The sequence below is a fragment of the Bombyx mandarina genome, chromosome 20 (assembly GCF_030267445.1).
Source record: "Bombyx mandarina strain Sakado chromosome 20, ASM3026744v2".
Taxonomy (NCBI): Eukaryota; Metazoa; Arthropoda; class Insecta; order Lepidoptera; family Bombycidae; genus Bombyx; species Bombyx mandarina.
This window is the reverse complement of record NC_143226.1, coordinates 4,759,940-4,781,674: the sequence shown is the minus strand read 5'-3', so window position 1 is coordinate 4,781,674 and position 21,735 is coordinate 4,759,940. Positions and strand designations below refer to the sequence as shown.

Sequence of the window (21,735 nt, the reverse complement as noted above, 5' to 3'; positions counted from 1 at the left end):
AGCCCTTCGTCGCAAGCGACGGGTTCGACCGAGTTCGACGAGAACGGTGACCGGTGCTTGAAGTACCTAGAACCTAGAAGCACCGTTAGTGGATCGGGAGGATCCGAGATGACGTGTTTTGGGCGACGTCGACTGCTTTCCATTCTGTCCGCAGGATCGGGAATGAATCGCAAGGGCATGATTTAGCAAGAGAAATACGTGAACGTCTATCAACTGTGTAACATTTCGTCACCGCGATTCAGGAATTGTTGAATTTACGTGCAGCGACACCTGCTGATAACAAAAACAAAAACAAAAAACATTCACATTTATTTACCATTACAAACCGCCATCGTACACAATATATTTCCATTCGATAAACAATAGCACACATTGCAGTCTATTCGGTAAGTATGGCCCGCACGACAGCGGCCTAATTCGTGTGCGATCGGTACCAAATCTACACTCAAACTATTGCACACTCTAGTCGTGCAAGTCATAATCTGACCGTTACTCTGACATTTGCACACGTTACAATCCTTTTTATAAACGTGTAGAGGCTCACAGTATCCGTGCAATACAGCCTGATCTGTTTTCCTCATCTGATCCGATCTGGTGCAGTGGTCGTCGATCCCGCAAATTTCCTGCTTAACCCCATCGATGACGGTGCAATAGCAGTGATGGCAGTTCTTCTCGTAAGTCGTGCCTTCGACGCAGTCCGTGCCGAAGTCGTTCTTGGAGCATTTGTTGACAGTGCAACTGTGGACTTTCATGTTTCTGTCATTGAAACATTTGCAAGTGTTACAGTCGTTAATATACTGCGTACCCGGTATGCATTCGCTGTCGTCAATTGGGGTTTCCGTGAAGGGAAACTCTCCAGTCGGCACCCTGAACCGCTCCTTGAGAGATTCCTCGCTTAGAGCACTCAAACACCGTTTCGCTGTGCAGTGCATTTGATTAATATCATCGCAATAACACTGGTTGCAGTCAACATAAAATAACTCGCCCGATCTTCGGTTTTTGCACAGACTCCTTTCGTTGCGTTGGTTACATACCAGTCTGTTGTTCCGTAAACACTGACAGGTATTTAGGCCAATGCTGTATACTTTACCGAGTATGCACTCCGCGTAAAATTCCTTGATCACATCTTTAGAATCATCGCCGTTCCTACCGTAGTCTTTGGCGCATAAATCGTCATAACAGTTTGTGGCATTGATTCTCCCGGACGAACCACAGAAGCACATTCGGCATCCAAACATTCTGATAGTTTCCGGAACGCACTCTTGATCGTCCGGTTCCTCTTCTAAAGCTGTATCCACTGAATCGAGGAGTAGAAAGGTCTTTTTGCATATGAGACTTGGCCATTTTCCGTTTTTGCCGCATACACAGAGCAATTCGTCTCTTTTGTATTGTACTCCAGGCTGGCATTCTACGTTGCCCGAACGCCAGACACCGTGACCTTCCATACCTACGTTGATGTCATTAATTGCTTCTATCATGGAAGAAAAAAAAAAGAGTTACTTTAAAGGAATTGAAACTTAAGGATTCTGGTACATGGGAGAGTGTTTTATTTATTAAATCAAAATACAATTTACGAAACGCGACCAAACTGTTCCAAGGCGAATGGGCAGTAATTCACCACAGTACTGTTATCGCCTATCTGTGTTTACCGTTGTTAGGGCTATACGCTCTTACTGCCGTGTTTCGCTCAGCCTATTTCTGCCGCGGAAAGCATTCCGGACTTAAGAGCGAGGACCAGTCGTACAATAGAATGGATACTACGAAATATTGGGTCAAAGTTATCAAGTGGTCATATTTATCTTCGCTACGGTCATCAATAGTTACGGGAGGCCTTGAGCTGATATTTAATCCATAAAGAACCTTACCATTGAAATGTTTGAACATGTCGACTTCATTGCAAACCCTGGCTTTACAACTATACTTATTATTCTCGCATTTACACCAATTACAGTCGTTGAGCAGCTGAGAATTCTTCGCGCAGTTTTGTCTCCATAGCTTCTGAGGTATGGCTGTCGGGAGAATATATACTTTTCAACGTTACGATAGTAAAATTTTATACTTATTCAATATATATGTTACCGGAAATGTATGAAATTAAGGAATTGTATACAAATCCTAGGAAATGTGTACAATTCCGATACTATTTAGGAAATGTATAAAATATTGTTTGAAAAACTATTTAATGCATAGATATCCTAGGAAATGTATAAATTTCCTCGGAATTGTATATAATTCCAATATCGTATTAGGAAATGTATAAAGTAAATGCTTTCTGTAATAAAACACGTTGTTAATAATATTTTTTTAATATAACACTTATTGAGACAATCGGGTAACAGTCATACCGTAAAATAATAATAATATATTCATATTATCTTACTAATTAAAACTTCTAAAATCAACTATCTATAAACTTTTAACGTATCACAAAATCAACTTATATTTATTGTTATAAAATGAAATTTTCATTTGGCAAGTAATCAGTCTGATAATTAAATAATTATAAATGTCAAAGTATAAAAGTAAATCTTTATATTATATTACTTTGTCAGCCCATATAGCTATTTATTTTTGCAGGGTAAGCTCGAATGGCATTTGGAAGTAGATAATACTTTGTTTTTTAAAACACAGACATCTTGATGTAGCACAGTTTTTCTTGCAAAGGCACTTCTTAAATCCCTGGCCGGTTCCAGTGGATTGCAAGTTGGGACTGACCGTAGTGCAAGACTCGTCCCGCTATCCCCGCGTACCCACCAATATCTTAAATGTTTTACATTTCCGATTGCTATTTAGGAAATGTATAGATTTCCTAGGAAATGTGTAATGTGTAAGTATAATATAATTTATTTCACACATTTCCGTGCGATTTTAGGAATTACATACATTTCCTAGGAATTGTATACAATGACGGATTACATACATTTCCGTTAACATATACACCATTTTATTTATTTACATCCTGCAAATATTTTTTTGTTGCTAAGATAGGCAGGTCGCCAATGTGATCATCATCATCTGTCAGCCAAGAAGGAGCATATATAATATAAATATTAAAATATTAAATTCAGTAATGTTCTTTCCCTTAAAAGACATTAGGTATAACGTTGATCACACATTCCCGATCCTGCGGACAGAATGGAAAGCAGTCGACGTCGCCCCAAACACGTCATTTCGGATCCTCCCGATCCACTAACGGTGCTTCTAGGTACCTCAAGTACCGGTCATCGTCCTCGTCGAACCCGTCGCTTGCGACGAAGGGCCCGACGAGTAAATTAACACAGCCCACTGAGTTTCTCGCCGGATCTTCTCAGTGGGTCGCGTTTCCGATCCGGTGGTAGATTCTGCGAAGCACGACTCTTGCTAGGGTTCGGGTTAGCAACGTCATCAGGTTTGCCTTTTAAACCTTCTCTGGACTTCCACAAGCAATTCAAGACCAACATTAGTCAAATCGGTTCAGCCGTTCTAGAGTTTTAGTGAAACTAACGAACAGCAATTCATTTTTATATATAGAGATTACTAAGTCCGTGCAACGTCTTGACTATTTCTGACACGAAACAGTCATGGATGCTGGCTTCAAAGGTAAGACATAATGCATTACGACATTTATAATATGCCCCGGTAAAGATTTAATCAGACTGACAACTAGAAAATAATATTAACTTATGTAGCTTAAAAATTAAAAAGAATAACAATTAACTGGCATCTTTTTTTAACCTGCTGATATCCGTCAGGATATTAGAGTAAAATTATAACATTACTAGCTGTACCCGTCCGCTTCGTTGGGCATTTAAAATTAACATTATTATTTCTCACCCCCACAAAGATTCTCATCATTAACGCCCCCGCAACTGATGTAGGGAGTCCAACACTCATATAAATATTAGCCTATCCATTAAGTATATACCTACATGTATTTTCTACATGGGTACCAAGTTTCAATCGGATGCATGGTTCAGTAGTTATAACGGAACATCCGTAAAAGCCACTGTAGATTTATATATTAGTATAGAACAACTTGGCGTCGCTCGGTGGAGCAGGAGCGGTCTTGGGCATGAAGTGGGAGGAGCTAGAACAGACTGCCCAAGACCGATGTAAATGGAAAAATTTGATTCGAGCCCTACACCCCAGCAGAGGGTAATAGGAAGGAATGATGATGATGATGATAGATATAGCTTTTGTTGTCATCGGTTCTAAATGCGGGTGCAAAATGGCGGTCAAAGATTCCGTCACATGGATATAGACATACATGCCAAGCTAATAAAAGTGTGTTAATAATGCGTTAGTAAAAAAACAAATTAATTTCTGAATACCCACGTTTTCTATACGAATACATAAACACAGCTGTCGCCTCAAGAATCAACAGGAAAATTCTTGATTTCATTGTCAGCCGTCTTCAGTATAATCACTAAGGTTTTTTAATTACATTAGCGTGCTCGTGTTCCGCGAAAATTATCAGTAGTTGTAATTGATTTTCCTCAATAATTTTCCGTTTTCTCTTGGTTTAACGAGATTCATTAATCAAAAGCCTTACGTGCTTAGTTTCATGATTGTGCACCACAAGATTACCAACAACGACCAAAGTACACAGATGACTTGTTGTTTAGTTTAGTGAATATATTTTTTAAGTAAATCTTTCATGCTAGTCTGCCCTATGTCGAGGAGGTCTGAGATTTACACTAGAAATGCTTTTGATAGCGTAATAAGGTGTATTTGTCGACCACAAATGTATTTTTACTAGAATATAAAGAAGAAAATTTTGTTATTACAGATTTTAGGACGAATTACATTTGCGAAAAACTAAAAAATTGCGTAATTACTTCTGTTAAGGCATTCAGGTACCGCAAACATGATAACACATTTATTTTTTATTTTTTTCATCCTGATTCAAAAACGAGGTTAAGGTTCAAACCTTAACCTCATTTTTTTTTTTTTTTTTTCCATGTAGGCAGACGAGCATACGGCCCACCTGATGGTGAGTGGTTACCGTCGCCCATGGACTTCAGCAATGCCAGGGACAGAGCCAAGCCGCTGCCTACCGCTTTTTTTTAGGTGACATTCACATTGAGACATTTTTCGGTACATATCCATTTAATCTTAGGCTTACCATGACTTATCGTGAGTATTTTTAAAATAAAGATACATAATGTACTTGTATCAAGAGAAGTGCATATGCAGGTGGTCATTTTGTTTAATAAAAATCAAAGCCGTAAATTTTCTAGATTTGCGTGAATACTGTTTGTAGGACTTATTATTACTTGACCGTATCTACCGGTTTGAATGTTGGAGCAATTTTTATGCAATACCTCTGAGACTTCGTTTTCAAGTCTTTAAACAAGTGGCGTTATCAAATTCTAATGGTTTCTCGTAACCAATTGTCATCATGTGGACCGTGAACTCGACCATATATTTAAGTTCATTTTAAAATGCTATTATTGTGTTAGGTTGATATATTTGTATGTAACTAATGTTGGAAACCCAACAAATTGGTATGAAACCTTTTTTATTGTTGTGGTTGTTGTGGCTTTTGACATTACATTTGAATTTGAATTTTGAAATGTCTTAGTTCTGTCATTCTCTTTTCATCCGTGCTATTGTACGCGATTTATAAAATTGTAAAAATATACAAATTTTATACGTGCAATCCTCGCGAGTTTATTTATCAAGTTCCTTGCCCATCCTAATCATACAGTCCACTACAACTAATTCTTCGAATATCCTTTTTACCGATTTCAAAACGATCGATTAACTTGCTTACGGCCGTTTTCAATAACGTATCTGAGTTTTCGGATAGATAGCTATCTCCGAATATCAGCAAGAGCGTATCTATCCTTAGTTTGCGTTTCACAATCACGGATAAGTGCTATCTCTCTTTAACCAACAGTAGATAGCTTCTTCCCTCCGATTTATCCGAGCCTCTTGATACGTTTCGTTCTACTACAAATACGAAACAACATCAGGATCAAGACTTATTTTATTTTATTCTAAATTATATCTATAATTTAACCAGCATATCGTAGACTATCATAAACACATTTGTTTATAACAAAAAGTAATAAAAACATATTATGTAGATTTTTTTAAATTGGACGTATTGCTATTTTTATCCTAGTCGAAATTATGAAACGAAACGTTTTGACAGTCCGTTTGCCAATAAGCAGTGATCAGTTTCTTTTGTTTGTTTTTCTATTGTTTACCTATTATATTAGATGATGACTTACCTCCAAAACGCTTTAAAACTTTCGTTTATAATTCTAAGTGTGTTTATAATTAAAGAGCTACAGTGAAATAAAATGAATTCTGTAAGTATCTATGAACTACATTGATAATAATAATTTTACTTTGAAAACTTTGAGTTCAAGTTTAGAAAATATATCTTTTTCAGTCAAGAAAGGCAGCACCCATGACAAAAGATGAGACGATGATTCTAGCAGAACTTGTGGCGGCGAAAAAACATATCAATAATAAGGCAACAAATGCCACAAACAATAAATTGAAGGAGCAGGCTTGGCAAACCCTTATAAATGATTTTAATTCGTCGATTCGTCGTTTCCGACGAACTCCATCGCAGCTTCGACTAAAATGGGAAAACTTAAAGAACGCTACGGCAACATAAGAAACAACCTTAGTAAGGTTAGTATAATTAGTTGATTGTTTGTCTCTAATAACACATTGATAAACATGATTTTTTCTTCAGGTTGCCGTAGTATTTGAAATAATTATGCTCTTTGTTACAGGCTGGAGGTGGTAAGGATTGCAGATGAAATTTTGGATAAAGCATGCACATTGTTGTAGGTCACATATAATATTTTTAACACTTATACAGCCAAGCGGAAACAAGATGGAAGAAAAGAAATGCAAGGCTAGCATAGGGACAATGCATTAGCAGAATATCTAATAGCAAAAAAGAGACTTGACTTGGAAAATAAATAAAAGGAGATTGTTGTAGCAAAAGTTAAGTTAGATTTAGATAATGCTAGTTTAAAAAATTAAAAATTACTTAAAAGGAATATTAAATTTCATAAATTAAGTAGGCAATAATAATTTTATGTTAGATAGTTTTTTAAGTATATGTACAAATTCTAAATTAAATATCTTGCATGTACTAACTACCATGTAATTATCATTTTGGAAAATAAAAAATTGTCAAATTATCTTTGGAGTTTATTTTATAAATTATCTTTGGAAGCAATTATTTATAAGTACATAGTTGTATTTCAGATGTAAGTTTTGAAAAATTGTTACAAACAATTATATTATTTTCCTGTAGTGTATCTGCGACTGAAATTTCTGATTCTAATTCTTCTAAATTCATACTTCTGACGCTATTATGCAGCATGGCAGCTATAATAACAGCTTGCATATTTTCTAGTTTTAATCTACTTTTCAATGATATACAGGGAGTCTTCTTTTACAAACACCAATGCATCTGAAAATTATACATTATTCGCTTACATTATTTTACAATACAGTATAACAAACTCTAAACTAAAAAAAAAGATTACCTCTCTATAGTATTCCTTGTTTGAATATGTGATTCATTTTAAATCGTTCCGATTGAGTATGTGGGTTAATTAATCACATTAAAAGATAGGGTTTTGGGGATAGCCTCTATCGGCAAGCAAATAGCAATTTTCAAGTCCACCTTGTTATCAATGTTCTCTTGATATGTAGATAATTTATTATAATAGTGTCATATTAAATTCATATAAACACCTAAATATATAATATAAATAAATAAAAATATAATAATAATCTATATATATAAAAATGAAATCCGTTTTCCGTCGTCACGACATAACATGAAAACGTTGAAGTCCAGAGAAGGTTTAAAAGGTTAGATAAATATAAAAATATTCGGAATTAAATAAAAATAACAATTTTGTTTTTCCTTTGATGTGTCCCCCGTCGGATGGATTCCTTTTGTTTGTTTTAAGTTTATCTTAAACAAAAGTTTAGGTCTTTTATTGATCTATTGAGGCACTACGAAGTCTGCCGGGTCAGCTAGTATATAATAATAATAATATAAATAAGGTAATATAAATAAGAAATACCTTTTCAATCAGAATGGTTAATTATAGTTGTATCATGAGTAGACCCAGGCCATCAAGCAACAACATTTTGAAACATCAATGATGCATTGCACACAAATTACACATTCGAAATACACTTTTTCTATTGCTAAATTCCTCTCCTATATTTGAATCTGTAACACAAATATAAAATGTAGAGGTATCAGTGTGTAATAAGAATGAAGGTAAATAGCCTACCAGGTTATTGTATTAGTATATGAATGTCATTTAGGGCACCATGGGAATCCAGCAGTATTATAGAATTCCTGTCGAGTGTGATTTTGTAACACAACAAAAATTAGGTATAATTTTGCTATTGCTTTAAAAATATAAGTTGTAATAACGAGTACTTTTATGGTTAAAATTTATCTTACCTTTTTGACGTTACACTCAAATATGGTCTCATTAAATTAGTCAATTCATTCACAACACCTTTGCTCAGAAATCTATAGTCAAATTCGTAATTATTGATCTTCGCCATGTAATTCAGACGATCTTTATTTTCCTAACCATATGATATCGGCCTCACTATCACTATCTGCATCACAATCCATTATCATTTGAAATAATTCCATATCACTATCATCACTGCTACAATATGCCAATATGAAGAGAAACAATTATTAAATTATAGCGATTTACTTTCGAAATATAAACATGTAACCAGCCGATTTTGACAGATAAGCGAATGCCCTTACTAGAGATAGCGCCGCCTACCGGAGAGTTACTTAAAACTCATATTGAAACGGAAGTAAGCACGATTTGTATGAGCGTTCTATCTTTAGCAGGCTATCCGTCCTCCCGACGATGGATAGATAAATCCGATAGGAACTGCTGCCCGTCGATAGGTTATTGGAACGTAAGTAAGGACAAAAATATAGATTTGTCTATCTTTAGTAACCGTAACTAGGGATAGATAGGTTATTGAAAACGGCCGTTAGTCTGTACACAATAACTTAACTTCGCTCATCCTGACAGGTATCAACAGGATAAAAATAATAATAATTGTTAGTTCGGTTTGCGATGAAGCGCGTCTCTTTTATTTTTAAACTCGATACTACAAACATTTTTTTAAATCTGGATATTACTTAACGTTTTGTTTTATGTCACTATTGAATATGTAATTGGTAAAAAAAAATCTCATGTATTCGGAAATCTGTTTATTTGGTTACAAAATTTAAGAGTAGCAAAAGCTATGAAAGATTAAGTTTCATTCGCATTTCATCTTTGAGCACAGCAGCTTTCCGTTTTTTAAGCACATACATTTATTGCAGTCTATATACTTCTGTGTGCCTGGCTCACAGTCAGGATCTGATCGTATCGACAGCGAGTTTCTCCTAAAAGCCATTTTCAAGACCTCATCTAGTATCCTTGGTATTTTCTGTTTCAATGTCTTACCCAAATCCTTTTTCAGGTTAAAAAACGGCTCCTCCTGCTTATATTTTTTTGGTTTATGTTGAATATCCTTCTTTTTGAACTCGTTAGCATGAGCATTTTGATCTGTCATATATTTATAGTGATCAGCGTTTTCGAAAGACGATACTCCGATATCTATATTTTTTGTATTACTATTTTTATTAGAGATTTCTTTATTTTCTAATGTATTTCCAAAATCGTTATGTTCGTATTTATTCTCATCAATATCATTTAAAGTGTCGTCGTCTGGAGTTTCCACGATATTAATATTTGTATCTGCTGGCTTCGATTCTTCGTTATTTGCTTTTAGCTTTTTATCATTTAGTAAGACTAATGCGTCTTGAAGGAAATATTTGCCACAATCACGCAAAACGTGATCACCTATGTTTATAGTTTTCGTGAAATGATTCCTTGAGTTGCACAGCAATTTATTTTTGTTCACACAATAACAGAACTGACAAGGAGCTATCGAATACCAAGTGCCTTTTTCGCATTCATCGTAAGTCTTTGAACTTCTTCTAGAATCTTCTCGCGGGTCACATATATTTCTGGTGCAGCGTTCCTCGTCTATTTCTCCGTTTGAATTACAATAGCATATATTACAATCGATTATTGCGTATGAGTTTGGCACGCAAGCGCTGTGTCTGGATTTTGGTTCTGAACTATGCTCTAAGCTATTCATAAAGATTATATTATTGCATTTGAAATGAGACCATTTGCCCTGATCGTTACAGATGCATGTAGTTTTACCTCTCGTGTAGACAACGCCCGGCGTGCAAATCTTTTTACTTTCGGCTAAATCAAAATCATAGAAGTCTGAAATTAATAACGGATTAATTAATTAATTCGTGCGTGTCTTCGCTGGTTGCTTGTAAGTTTGATTAGCGTGTATATTGTTACTTTATTTTACTGTGAGTGATGTTAATGTCCCAAGAAATAAATGTAATGAAATAAAACTGTAATTAGATGAACATAAATGTACATCTGACATAGGAAGTCGATTAGGAAGGTAATAACACTTATTTTACTTTAAAAATCTTTAATCTCTAAACTTAAGGTTCCAAGTGACAAAAAAAAACAGAAAAATACAAATAAATCTCACACGAATATCATTTTGCAAAACGTACTAGAGGATTGTGAACAAATTTGGAAACAGCTATTGAATTAATTACATTTCGATTACTAAAGTGAATTAACTTGTATCTTAACCATTAAAGATTTAGCTAAAAAAAATTTTAAATCTTAAATTTATTTTAATTATATGAAGTCTAATTGCATTTTTTGTATAATTTTTTTTAAATGTTGAACCACAGCATAAACCACTTATAGGATTGGTCTGTATTTTGGATTCACACATAATCGAGACCAAATTAAATACGAGTCATAAAAAATATATATAATCAAATATCGATTTAAACGATTTGAAACTATTTTCGGAATGTGAATAAAAAATCAAACGGCTCCTGAAAACTGAACAAAATAATTGAATGTAACTAACTCTTTGTAAACATTTCCTTTGCGCAAACATAGTTCTGCAAAAACATTAGCCACGTCAATGAATTAAAAAAAAACATTTTGTTAACTCAATCTCATTTACAGAACTGCCGCAAATCATAATTAGAGAATCAAACATTTTAATTACACGATAAAAATTGTTTAATTGCTTCTGTTTTGGGTCCGTTTTTATGGTGATTACCTTGCGTGTTTCATTAATGACTACGATACATATATTAATATTGAATTATGCATTTGCGGGTGGCGTTGTCCATGTTATTACGGCAAATTACTTTAACTTAACTACAGATAGACCGGGTTCTATATAGTTCAAGTAAGGATGCATTTTGTGTTTGTATTTTTTTTAATTATTGCTTAGATGTGCGGACGAGCTCACAGCCCACCTGATGTTAAGTGGTTACTGGAACCCATAGACAACTACAACGTAAATGCGCCACCCACCTTCTAAGGTCTCAGTATAGTTACAACGGCTGCCCCTTTAAACCGAAACGCATTACTGCTTCATGGCAAAAATAGGCAGGGCGATGGTACCTACCCGTGCGGACTCACAAGAGGTCCTACTACCAGTAATTTACGCAAATTATAATTTTGCGGGTTTGATTTTTATCACACGATGTTATTCCTTCACCGTGGAAGACAATCGTGAACATTTGTTAAAAGTACGTATTTCATTAGAAATATTTGTACCCCGCCTGAGATTCGAACACCGGTGCATCGCTCAACACGAATGCACCGGGCGTCTTATCCGTTAGGCCACGACGACCTCTAACGGCCGTTTTCAATAACGTATCTGAGTTTTCGGATAGATAGCTATCTCCGAATATCAGCAAGAGCATATCTATCCTTAGTTTGCGTTTCACAATCACGGATAAGTGCTATCTCTCTTTAACCAACAGTAGATAGCTTCTTCCCTCCGATATATCTGAGCCTCTTGATACGTTTCGTTCTACTACAAATACGAAACAACATCAGGATCAAGACTTATTTTATTTTATTCTAAATTATAACTATAATTTAACCAGCATATTATAGACTATCATAAACACATTTGTTTATAACAAAAAGTAATAAAAACATATGTAGATTTTTTTAAATTGGACGTATTGCTATTTTTATACTAGTCGAAATTATGAAACGAAACGTTTTGACAGTCCGTTTGCCAATAAGCAGTGATCAGTTTCTTTTGTTTGTTTTTCTATTGTTTACCTACTATATTAGATGATGACTTACCTCCAAAACGCTTTAAAACTTTCGTTTATAATTCTAAGTGTGTTTATAATTAAAGAGCTACAGTGAAATAAAATGAATTCTGTAAGTATCTATGAACTACATTGATAATAATAATTTTACTTTGAAAACTTTGAGTTCAAGTTTAGAAAATATATCTTTTTCAGTCAAGAAAGGCAGCACCCATCACAAAAGATGAGACGATGATTCTAGCAGAACTTGTGGCGGCGAAAAAACATTTTAATAATAAGGCAACAAATGCCACAAACAATAAATTGAAGGAGCAGGCTTGGCAAACCCTTGTAAATGATTATAATTCGTCGATTCGTCGTTTCCCACGAACTCCATCGCAGCTTCGACTAAAATGGGAAAACTTAAAGAACGCTACGGCAACATAAGAAACAACCTTAGTAAGGTTAGTATAATTAGTTGATGGTTTGTCTCTAATAACACATTGATAAACATGATTTTTTCTTCAGGTTGCCGTAGTATTTGAAATAATTATGCTCTTTGTTACAGGCTGGAGGTGGTAAGGATTGCAGATGAAATTTTGGATAAAGCATGCACATTGTTGTAGGTCACATATAATATTTTTAACACTTTTACAGCCAAGCGGAAACAAGATGGAAGAAAAGAAATGCAAGGCTAGCATAGGGACAATGCATTAGCAGAATATCTAATAGCAAAAAAGAGACTTGACTTGGAAAATAAAGAAAAGGGTAGCAAAAGTTAAGTTAGATTTAGATAATTTAAAAAAGTAAAAATTACTTAAAAGGAATATTAAATTTCATAAATTAAGTAGGCAATAATAATTTTATGTTAGATAGTTTTTTAAGTATATGTACAAATTCTAAATTAAATATCTTGCATGTACTAACTACCATGTAATTATCATTTTGGAAAATAAAAAATAGTCAAATTATCTTTGAAGTTTATTTTATAAATTATCTTTGGAAGCAATCATTTATAAGTACATAGTTGTATTTCAGATGTAAGTTTTGAAAAATTGTTATGAACAATTATATTATTTTCCTGTAATGTATCTGCGACTGAAATTTCTGATTCTAATTCTTCTAAATTCATACTTCTGACGATATTATGCAGCATGGCAGCTATAATAACAGCTTGCATATTTTCTAGTTTTAATCTACTTTTCAATGATATACAGGGAGTCTTCTTTTACAAACACCAATGCATCTGAAAATTATACATTATTCGCTTAAATTATTTTACAATACAGTATAACAAGCTCTTAACTAAAAAAAAAGATTACCTCTCTATAGTATTTCTTGTTTTAATATGTGATTCATTTTAAATCGTTCCGATTGAGTATGTGGGTTAATTAATCACGTTAAAAGATAGGGTTGTGGGGATAGCCTCTATCGGCAAGCAAATAGCAATTTCCAAGTCCACCTTGTTATCAATGTTCTCTTGATATGTAGATAATTTATTATAATAGTGTCATATTAAATTCATATAAACACCTAAATATATAATATAAATAAATAAAAATATAATAATAATATAAATAAGGTAATATAAATAAGAAATACCTTTTCAATCGGAATGGTTAATTATAGTTGTATCATGAGTAGACCCAGGCCATCAAGCAACAACATTTTGAAACATCAATGATGCATTGCACACAAATTACACATTCAAAATACTCTTTTTCTATTTCTAAATTCCTCTCCTATATTTGAATCTGTAACACAAATATAAAATGTAGAGGTATTAGTGTGTAATAAGAATGAAGGTAAATAGCCTACCAGGTTATTGTATTAGTAGAATGTCATTTAGGGCACCATGGGAATCCAGCAGTATTATAGAATTCCTGTTGAGTGTGATTTTGTAACACAACAAAAATTAGGTATAATTTTGCAATTGCTATAAACAAATATAAGTTGTAATAACGAGTACTTTTATGGTTAAAATTTATCTTACCTTTTTGACGTTACACTCAAATATGGTCTCATTAAATTAATCAATTCATTCACAACACCTTTGCTCAGAAATCTATAATCAAATTCGTAATTATTGATCTTCGCCATGTAATTCAGACGATCTTTATTTTCCTAACCATATGATATCGGCCTCACTATCACTATCTGCATCACAATCCATTATCATTTGAAATAATTCCATATCACTATCATCACTGCTACAATATGCCAATATGAAGAGAAACAATTATTAAATTATAGCGATTTACTTTCGAAAGATAAACATGTAACCGGCCGATTTTGACAGATAAGCGAATGCCCATACTAGAGATAGCGCCGCCTACCGGAGAGTTACTTAAAACTCATATTGAAACGGAAGTAAGCACGATTTGTATGAGCGTTCTATCTTTAGCAGGTTATCCGTCCTCCCGACGATGGATAGATAAATCCGATAGGAACTGCTGCCCGTCGATAGGTTATTGGAACGTAAGTAAGGACAAAAATATAGATTTGTCTATCTTTAGTAACCGAAACTAGGGATAGATAGGTTATTGAAAACGGCCGTAAATGGAGAACGCTCAACGCCTGTCTGCAACGCATAATGCGCTACTTCGGCCACGTTGTCCGCGAGGTGTAGATCACTTGGAACGTCTGATGGTCACTGGAAAAATAAAAGGAAAACGTCCTAGAGGCCGGAGCCCTAAACGTTGGTCCGACCAGATCTCCGAGCAAACCAACGGACCACCCAGCGCTGCACTACACCAGGCAACTGACCGGAACCGATGGAGGCTGGCATGGAGGATGGAGGAGTCACGATCCTCAGTAACGAGGGAGCGATGGAGAAGAAGAAGAATCTTGATCGCGAATGAGGTCATTACACAGGTGAAGCTAAATAAAAATGCATTAAAAATACGTATTCATGTGATTTTATTTGTTAATTTCAAAAACGTGGGTAGGGCGTCCGTGCATTTATCCGCGTCACTCTTGAAGCAGTGCTCCCTTATAATGACCGCGTCTTTGCATTCACATACGTAACACTCGTCCGATATCGTGTCGTTCTCGTCGCATCGGTACATCGTGTGCTCGTGCCTTATGGTTACCGTTATGTTACTCGTGGAAGTTTCTGGAAACGATTTTGAAGCGTCCAGTGATGCGTTTACGTCCAGGTTCGTGCGGTCCAGACCTAGGGTGACATGATATGAGGGGCGGTAAAATTTTTGAAATGCCATAATTTCAGAGCCAAAAAAGACAGGCTCCTTTGAAAAAGAGTACAAATTCTTTTTTATAAAAAAAAATATAAATTTATTTTAAAATGAAATTTAAAAAAATTAATATAATGTATTCTAACATTTAGGGCGGCGCAATAAACAGCGCTACTGGTGGCAGGACCTTCTGTGAGTCCGGTTGCTATTGGACCAGTGATGTATTTAGGCTTGATGCCGCCCTAAGCTTTTTTTTTGTTTTTTATTGCATAGATGCGTGGACCAGCTCACAGTCCACCTAGTGTTGAGTGCTTAATGGAGCTCACAGACATCTACGACGTAAATGTGCCACCCACCTTGAGATATCAATTCTAAGGTGTCAGTATACTTACAACGGCTGCCCCGCCCTTCATACCGAAACGCATTACTGCTTCACGGCAGAAATAGGCAGGGCGGTGGTACCTACCTGTGCGGACTCACAAAAGGTCCTACCACCAGTATTATTACTTAATTCAGAAATAATTCGGATGGTATCTACATGTGCTCTCTCACAATATGCCTCCGTGGAATAATTGACCATGTATACTATTGTTTTAAGTGAAATTATTACAATAACACCTTACCGACATCATGTCTCCTTCCCATAGGTAAATAATTAAAGTTCGGATACGCTTGTTCACAATGAAAATTCTTAGGCAAAGGCCGACAAAAATTATTGATGTTCCCCAAATACGGACAATAGCACTGGCGACATCTGTCGATGAATATCGTTATTAAAAACACTTGAGCGCCATCTGTTGTACAGGGCTGATACTATGACATCCAAATGTCAATAACTCTACTATGTTCCATGACAATCAGATGTATAGCTTGGAAACGCGCAGAGGACTACATACAAACAGAAATTGAACTTTATTTGTGTAAATAGAACGCGCTTGATGTAAGCTTCCGGCGCATTTGATATCACTGGTGATCACAGTTCATATACACCACAAAGTAAGTGCATCTGCCTCAAGAGTCCTCCAGAAAGGTATAGATTTATGATTGTCCAGCCCCTCAAAACGGAAATTATGATTGATTTCGGCAGAAATATATACCTGTGGTACCCTGCCATCACACGCCCTGCCACTAATAGTTACATGTATTAATGTCATGGGTCTGGTTTTTGATACATGATGTTATTCCTTTAACGTCGTGATTAAGTGTTAAGTACGTATTTCTTTAGACAGATGAGTAGCTTTTTTTTGGCCTGGAGGCTGAACTTCCTAGAAGATTCCCGCATCTAGGGGGCTCGCGGGTTATATGGGTTTCCGTGATGAAGATGGTAGGGGCCTTTTTTTTTTGTTGTTGCTTTGATTGGTAGACGAACTCACAGCCCACCTGGTGTTAAGTGGTTACTGGAGCCCATACACATCTGCAACGCAAATGCGCCACCCGCCCTGAGATATAAGGTCTCAAGGATAGTTACAACGGCTGCCCCCCCCTTCAAACCGAAACGCATTACTGCTTCACGGTAGAAATAGGCAGGGTGGTGGTACATACCCGCGCGGACTCACAAGAAGTTCTACCACCAGTAATTACGCCTACCATACGACTCCCCCGTACACTCGCCCGATGTTCGATCCTCGCCTGATCCTCGATCCTTGCGGTAGGCATCGGCTTGGCTCTGCCCCTGGCATTGCTGAAGTCCATGGACGATGGTAATCACCCACCATCAGGTGGGCCGTATACTCGTCTGCCTACAAGGGCAACAAAAAAAAAAGACGAGTCGTCGATTCGGTGAACTTTTTTTTACCTACCTGCGGAATTTAAAGCCCAGTATAATCGAATCGCTAGATACAAAAACACAAGGCGTCTTAACTTTACGCTACAAATGATTTTAAATACATATTTGCTCGTGATTTCCGTGTCAGCGAACATTTACCTAATATAGTACATAGTTCCTGGTGTACAATATGTCCTTTCGGCTGTATTTGTTATATTATAGGTGATACATGCGTTGTCTGCGTCCCGGCGCTCTCTTTTAATTACCACAGAACTATCCAGTGAGAACGGTTCCTAAAAGAATTGGTACAGCTATTTTAATGGTTCATATTACGTCTAAAATTGATTACAGGATACATTTTAAAGTGAATTTTGCATGTTCATCATTTATTATTAGGTACTTTATGAGAGCAATTTGCATACGGAGTCCTGGTAACCCTTCAACAAGTAATAATCCTTACAATTTCTTATGAGACAAATTGTGTAAAACGTATAGAGTACCGTTTAATTCACAATTTAATAGTGATGATTCAAGCGACAACTTTGTTTTACATAAAGAACAGTTAAAAGTAGAAGATACCTGAATAGCATGATTCCTCTCATCACAAAACATCGGCGTGCAAATCGAATAAGCCCTCAATCCCATATCGGGACACACGCACAAATTGCAACCCACAACGAACTCTTCGCCCGGGAAGCAGATATCCAAGGAGTGGGTCTCATTAAGTTCCGGTAACAAACCCTGGGACAGTTGGAACAGCATCGATCGGGCCACATGATCATTACAATCTCGATCCGTGCAGACTCGTCCAAGCAAATCACCATTTCTTGGACAGATGCATATATTGCAGCTCTCACTAAACAGTTCCCCTGGATTGCAGCTTGAAGATCGAAGGTATCGTTTCTCGCATATGTTATTCGTGCACTTAGCCAAATTCTTTATACCCTCTTTAGGGCAAAAACAAACGTTACAATCGACCGTGTAGTAAGCGAGCGGTTCACAAAGCACTTCATCATAGCTATTCGCTTTTGCGGTTTCTTCGTCGTTTTCCGAGCAATTATTGTTTGTGCAGACCCGATCTAATTCTAGCCCACTCTTCGGACAAATGCACAAGTTGCATCTCACTTTTGTTAGGTTACCAGGCTCACAGGTTGCGTTCGGTGAAGGCAATGACGGGTCGTGAACACCGAAATATTGAGCAGTTGTTATATTAGAGCCATTGTGGGCTGTACACGATTCCAGACTTAAGTTACCGCTTTTGTTGCAGCTATAATCGTTTGGTTCTAAATGTGCTGGTTTCGTTTTCTGGGATTCCTGTAAGTTTTTTTTTGTTTCGCAATCATCGTATGTACACCATTTCGGGTCCAGCTTCCCCGTTTTGTTGCAGTAGCATATGTTACAATCATAAGTGATGAACGTATTCGATTCGCAGTTAATATCAAAATCGATTTCAGCGGTTTTCGTACCTGGTCCGGTAGCATTCGTATCGTTTTCTTTCGTCTGCTCTGTAATAAATAAGCATAATTCTTTATTAATTTTTCCATTATCTGGACACAAACAGGTCTGATTTTGATAAAAATAATTGGATCGACATGTTCCCATCGAAGAGCCTTTTTGTTGGTTAAAGACTTGAACGACTGCGTGATTGTCATCTCTTAAAAACTTTTCGAACATAATGCGTCTGGTTTTCGATGAGCAATTTTTAGTGCAATACCTTTCGTTGATATATCCGTTTCTTGGGCAGAAACATTGCGAACAAATAATTGCTATTTGCTCAACAGTATGACTTTCTGAATTATCTTCCATGTCTTCGATGTTGACGCATTTCTGCTCAAAGCATGTAGAGGTATTAATCCCTTTTGAATTGTATTCACAGTATAAGCACCTTGGCTCGGTGAAACGTAGTGGTTCGCATTTTGCTGTATTCGTCCTTAACACATTCAGAGGTTGGGTATTATCGTAACTGTCACAAACAGATTTAGTGCACAGATTTTCATTTCGTTCGCCATTTTCCGGACAATAACAGATATTGCATTGATTTTTATAGAACTTTCCCGGGATACATTTAAAAATGTTTATTCTCCGAGTACGGCTACAGGAATTAACGCAGCTTTGTGTTAAAAAATTACCATTTTCTGTACAACGGCACGTGATACATTGATATTTGTGGATGCTGTTAGGAACACAGTTGTTTGAATCGAAATCGGAGGATAGCTTTGAACTCATTCCGAGTTTCTTAATCAAGCACGATCTGTTAGCAACGCAACGTGCCTCTAAGGATCTGCCGGTTTTCGGGCACAAGCAAATATTACATTCGTAATAAAAAGTCGAATAGGGGACACAGTCGACACCTGTTTTGCTTTCCAAACGTCCTATTAGCCGGCTATTCTTGTTGTTAATGCACGAAAGTAATCCGTTCTTTTGACAAGTGCATCTGGTTCGATTTAAATAAATCACTTGACCCGGTGAGCATTGTCGTTCAGTTGACCTACATCTTTGGTCACTCCAGAATCCGCTTTGATTACAGTGGCAGAGTCGGTCGTTTAGCAGAACCCAATTATTGGGTGGGCACTCACCTAAATACGAATTTTGGGTCATGGATAAATTACTTAGTAATAGAACCCGTTCAGTATTTAATACTTCCTTATTCAAACGAGGCTTGAGTAGAGTAGTTAACGGTAGGCAGCGCCTTGATTCTGCCCTTGGCATTGCTGAAGTTGATGGGCGACGATGACCACTCACCATCCTGTGAGCCCTAAGCTCGTCTGCTTAAAATAATAATTAATTATAAATATAAAAATGAATAAATTAGGGTAAAAATCATGTTTTCACTACTTTTACGGTTCATTCTCGTGTTCGAAATTTTCTTGGGCTCACCACAAACGATCAAGATAATTTTCACATATTTTGGTAACGGAATCTTTGAATGTCATTTTCACTTCGAGATAACTTGAAAATTGCACACGCATCAAGGACCGATGACAATACAATAATTTTATTGGATTAATTAATTAATGGTAGCTATCTTGGACAAAGAATTAGTCTAGCTATTCAAAACAGGAACGCTGCCAGTATCTTTGGAACCTTGCCTAAAGGGACTCCTTTTAAATATATATTTTAGTTATTAAATTATATAATTTTTTTTCTTTTAAGGTTCTTAGTTTTAGGTTCATTGTTAGAGTTGATTGCAATTAAATAATTTTATTACTTCGCTCTAATATCCTGACTGATGTCAACGGGACAAAAAAATAATAAAATTAATCGTTAGTTTGGTATGCTGTTGACGCATGTTTTTGTTATTAAGATATATATATATATATATTAATGATACTGAACATCTCAAGATACGATTGGTTCTGTCAGTGAAAAAAAAACATCATACCATAGTGACGTAGCAATAAAATATTTAAAAAAATATTGTCAGGGATCAAATTTTTTATTTTTTTTTATTGCCTTCTAGGCAGACGGGCATACGGCCCACCTGATGGTGAGTGGTTACCGTCGCCCATGGACTTCAGCAATGCCAGGGGCAGAGCCAAGCCGCTGCCTACCGCTAAACGGTACGGTAAATACGTAAATGTAATTTTAATCATTATATCTATTTGTTGAAACTACCCGCCTATAGAATAATACGATTGTACCTCATAAGACGATTCGTTATACCAGAAATCAGTGGCAGTCCTGCCTATGGTACAAGATAGGGATGTTGTAGTGGCCGGCCTTTGCTTCTTTTTATTTATTTTTTATTGCTTAGATGGATGGACGAGCTCACAGCCCACCTGGTGTTAAGTGGTTACTGGAGCCCATAGACATCTACAACGTAAATGCACCACCCACCCCGAGATATAAGTTCTAAGATCTCAGTATAGTTACAACGGCTACCCCACACCCTTCGAACCGAAACGCATCACTGCTTCACGGCAGAAATAGGCAGGGCGGTGGTACCCACCCGCGCAGACTCACAAGAGGTCCTCCCGCCAGTAATTACGCAAATTATAATTTTGCGGAGTTCATTTTTATTACACGATGTTATTCCTTCACCGTGGAAGTCAATCGTGAACATTTGTTGAGTACGTATCTCATTAGAAAAATTGGTAGCCGCCTGAGATTCGAACACCGGTGCATCGCTCAACACGAATACATCGGACGTCTTATCCGTTAGGCCACGACGACTTCGATTATCTATTTCATTTTAGCCGCCCGGTTACTAGATGGCGCCAGGGTAATTATTGGACACGAAGCTTTATGAGCTAAAGACGCCTTAGCCAAAATCCCTCCCTGAAGTCTGATTGAAGAACAAGATTTGTAAAAATTTCAAGTCAATCGAATTATCAAACCATCAACGATAAAAATATATTTACATATTTATTGTCCTTGTACTTACGTAAATCAGCGAAAATAAAATGAATTTGAGCAAAAACTATGAGTATTACGACAGCCATGAATAATATGTTTGCGGACAAACAATTATAAACACGTGTTTTACGACATTATTGTAGATTAAAATTAACTTTACGATTCGGAACGTGGAGTCAGTGAAATTTTAATTTGTTTTCCAATTCGCCATTTCTATAGACATCGAACAGAGATTTCTGTGG

The 21,735-nt window shown here is 36.3% G+C and overlaps 4 protein-coding genes and 4 long non-coding RNA genes across 9 annotated transcripts; 2 read left to right on the top strand and 6 right to left on the bottom strand.

The window, feature by feature from the left end:
• Positions 1 to 294: 294 nt before the first annotated feature.
• On the bottom strand, positions 295 to 4,927 carry LOC114247913 (uncharacterized). The gene is made up of 3 exons (XM_028180996.2): positions 4,315 to 4,927; positions 1,866 to 2,009; positions 295 to 1,471 (listed from the first exon to the last, which is right to left on the bottom strand). The coding sequence occupies exons 1-3, from the start codon at positions 4,379 to 4,381 to the stop codon at positions 309 to 311; spliced, it is 1,374 nt and encodes a 457-aa protein (XP_028036797.2). The 5' UTR covers positions 4,382 to 4,927; the 3' UTR covers positions 295 to 308.
• Positions 4,928 to 6,202: 1,275 nt separating this feature from the next.
• Positions 6,203 to 7,151, top strand: LOC149500703 (uncharacterized). Its single transcript, XR_016324756.1, has 2 exons — positions 6,203 to 6,630; positions 6,735 to 7,151. It is a non-coding gene; the product is annotated as an uncharacterized LOC149500703 (long non-coding RNA).
• LOC149500702 (uncharacterized) lies at positions 7,149 to 9,009 on the bottom strand. The gene is made up of 3 exons (XR_016324757.1): positions 8,444 to 9,009; positions 8,052 to 8,203; positions 7,149 to 7,426 (listed from the first exon to the last, which is right to left on the bottom strand). It is a non-coding gene; the product is annotated as an uncharacterized LOC149500702 (long non-coding RNA).
• Positions 9,010 to 9,170: 161 nt separating this feature from the next.
• On the bottom strand, positions 9,171 to 10,366 carry LOC149500701 (uncharacterized). The gene has a single exon (XM_089736119.1). The coding sequence runs from the start codon at positions 10,165 to 10,167 to the stop codon at positions 9,280 to 9,282; it is 888 nt and encodes a 295-aa protein (XP_089592245.1). The 5' UTR covers positions 10,168 to 10,366; the 3' UTR covers positions 9,171 to 9,279.
• A 1,405-nt stretch (positions 10,367 to 11,771) lies between these two features.
• On the top strand, positions 11,772 to 13,149 carry LOC149500700 (uncharacterized). Its single transcript, XR_016324786.1, has 2 exons — positions 11,772 to 12,642; positions 12,747 to 13,149. It is a non-coding gene; the product is annotated as an uncharacterized LOC149500700 (long non-coding RNA).
• On the bottom strand, positions 13,147 to 14,739 carry LOC149500699 (uncharacterized). Of its 2 annotated transcripts, none has more exons than XR_016324785.1 (3): positions 14,172 to 14,739; positions 13,781 to 13,932; positions 13,147 to 13,711 (listed from the first exon to the last, which is right to left on the bottom strand). It is a non-coding gene; the product is annotated as an uncharacterized LOC149500699 (long non-coding RNA). The 2 variants fall into 2 exon arrangements; XR_016324784.1 differs by having other exon boundaries at positions 13,147 to 13,424; positions 14,172 to 14,738.
• A 348-nt stretch (positions 14,740 to 15,087) lies between these two features.
• Positions 15,088 to 17,476, bottom strand: LOC149500698 (uncharacterized). The gene is made up of 3 exons (XM_089735755.1): positions 17,297 to 17,476; positions 15,996 to 16,126; positions 15,088 to 15,353 (listed from the first exon to the last, which is right to left on the bottom strand). The coding sequence occupies exons 1-3, from the start codon at positions 17,308 to 17,310 to the stop codon at positions 15,088 to 15,090; spliced, it is 411 nt and encodes a 136-aa protein (XP_089591881.1). The 5' UTR covers positions 17,311 to 17,476.
• On the bottom strand, positions 17,467 to 19,851 carry LOC114247850 (uncharacterized). Its single transcript, XM_089735754.1, has 3 exons — positions 18,412 to 19,851; positions 17,717 to 18,297; positions 17,467 to 17,472 (listed from the first exon to the last, which is right to left on the bottom strand). Exons 1-3 carry the CDS (start codon positions 19,844 to 19,846, stop codon positions 17,467 to 17,469), a joined length of 2,022 nt encoding a protein of 673 aa, XP_089591880.1. The 5' UTR covers positions 19,847 to 19,851.
• Positions 19,852 to 21,735: the final 1,884 nt, after the last annotated feature.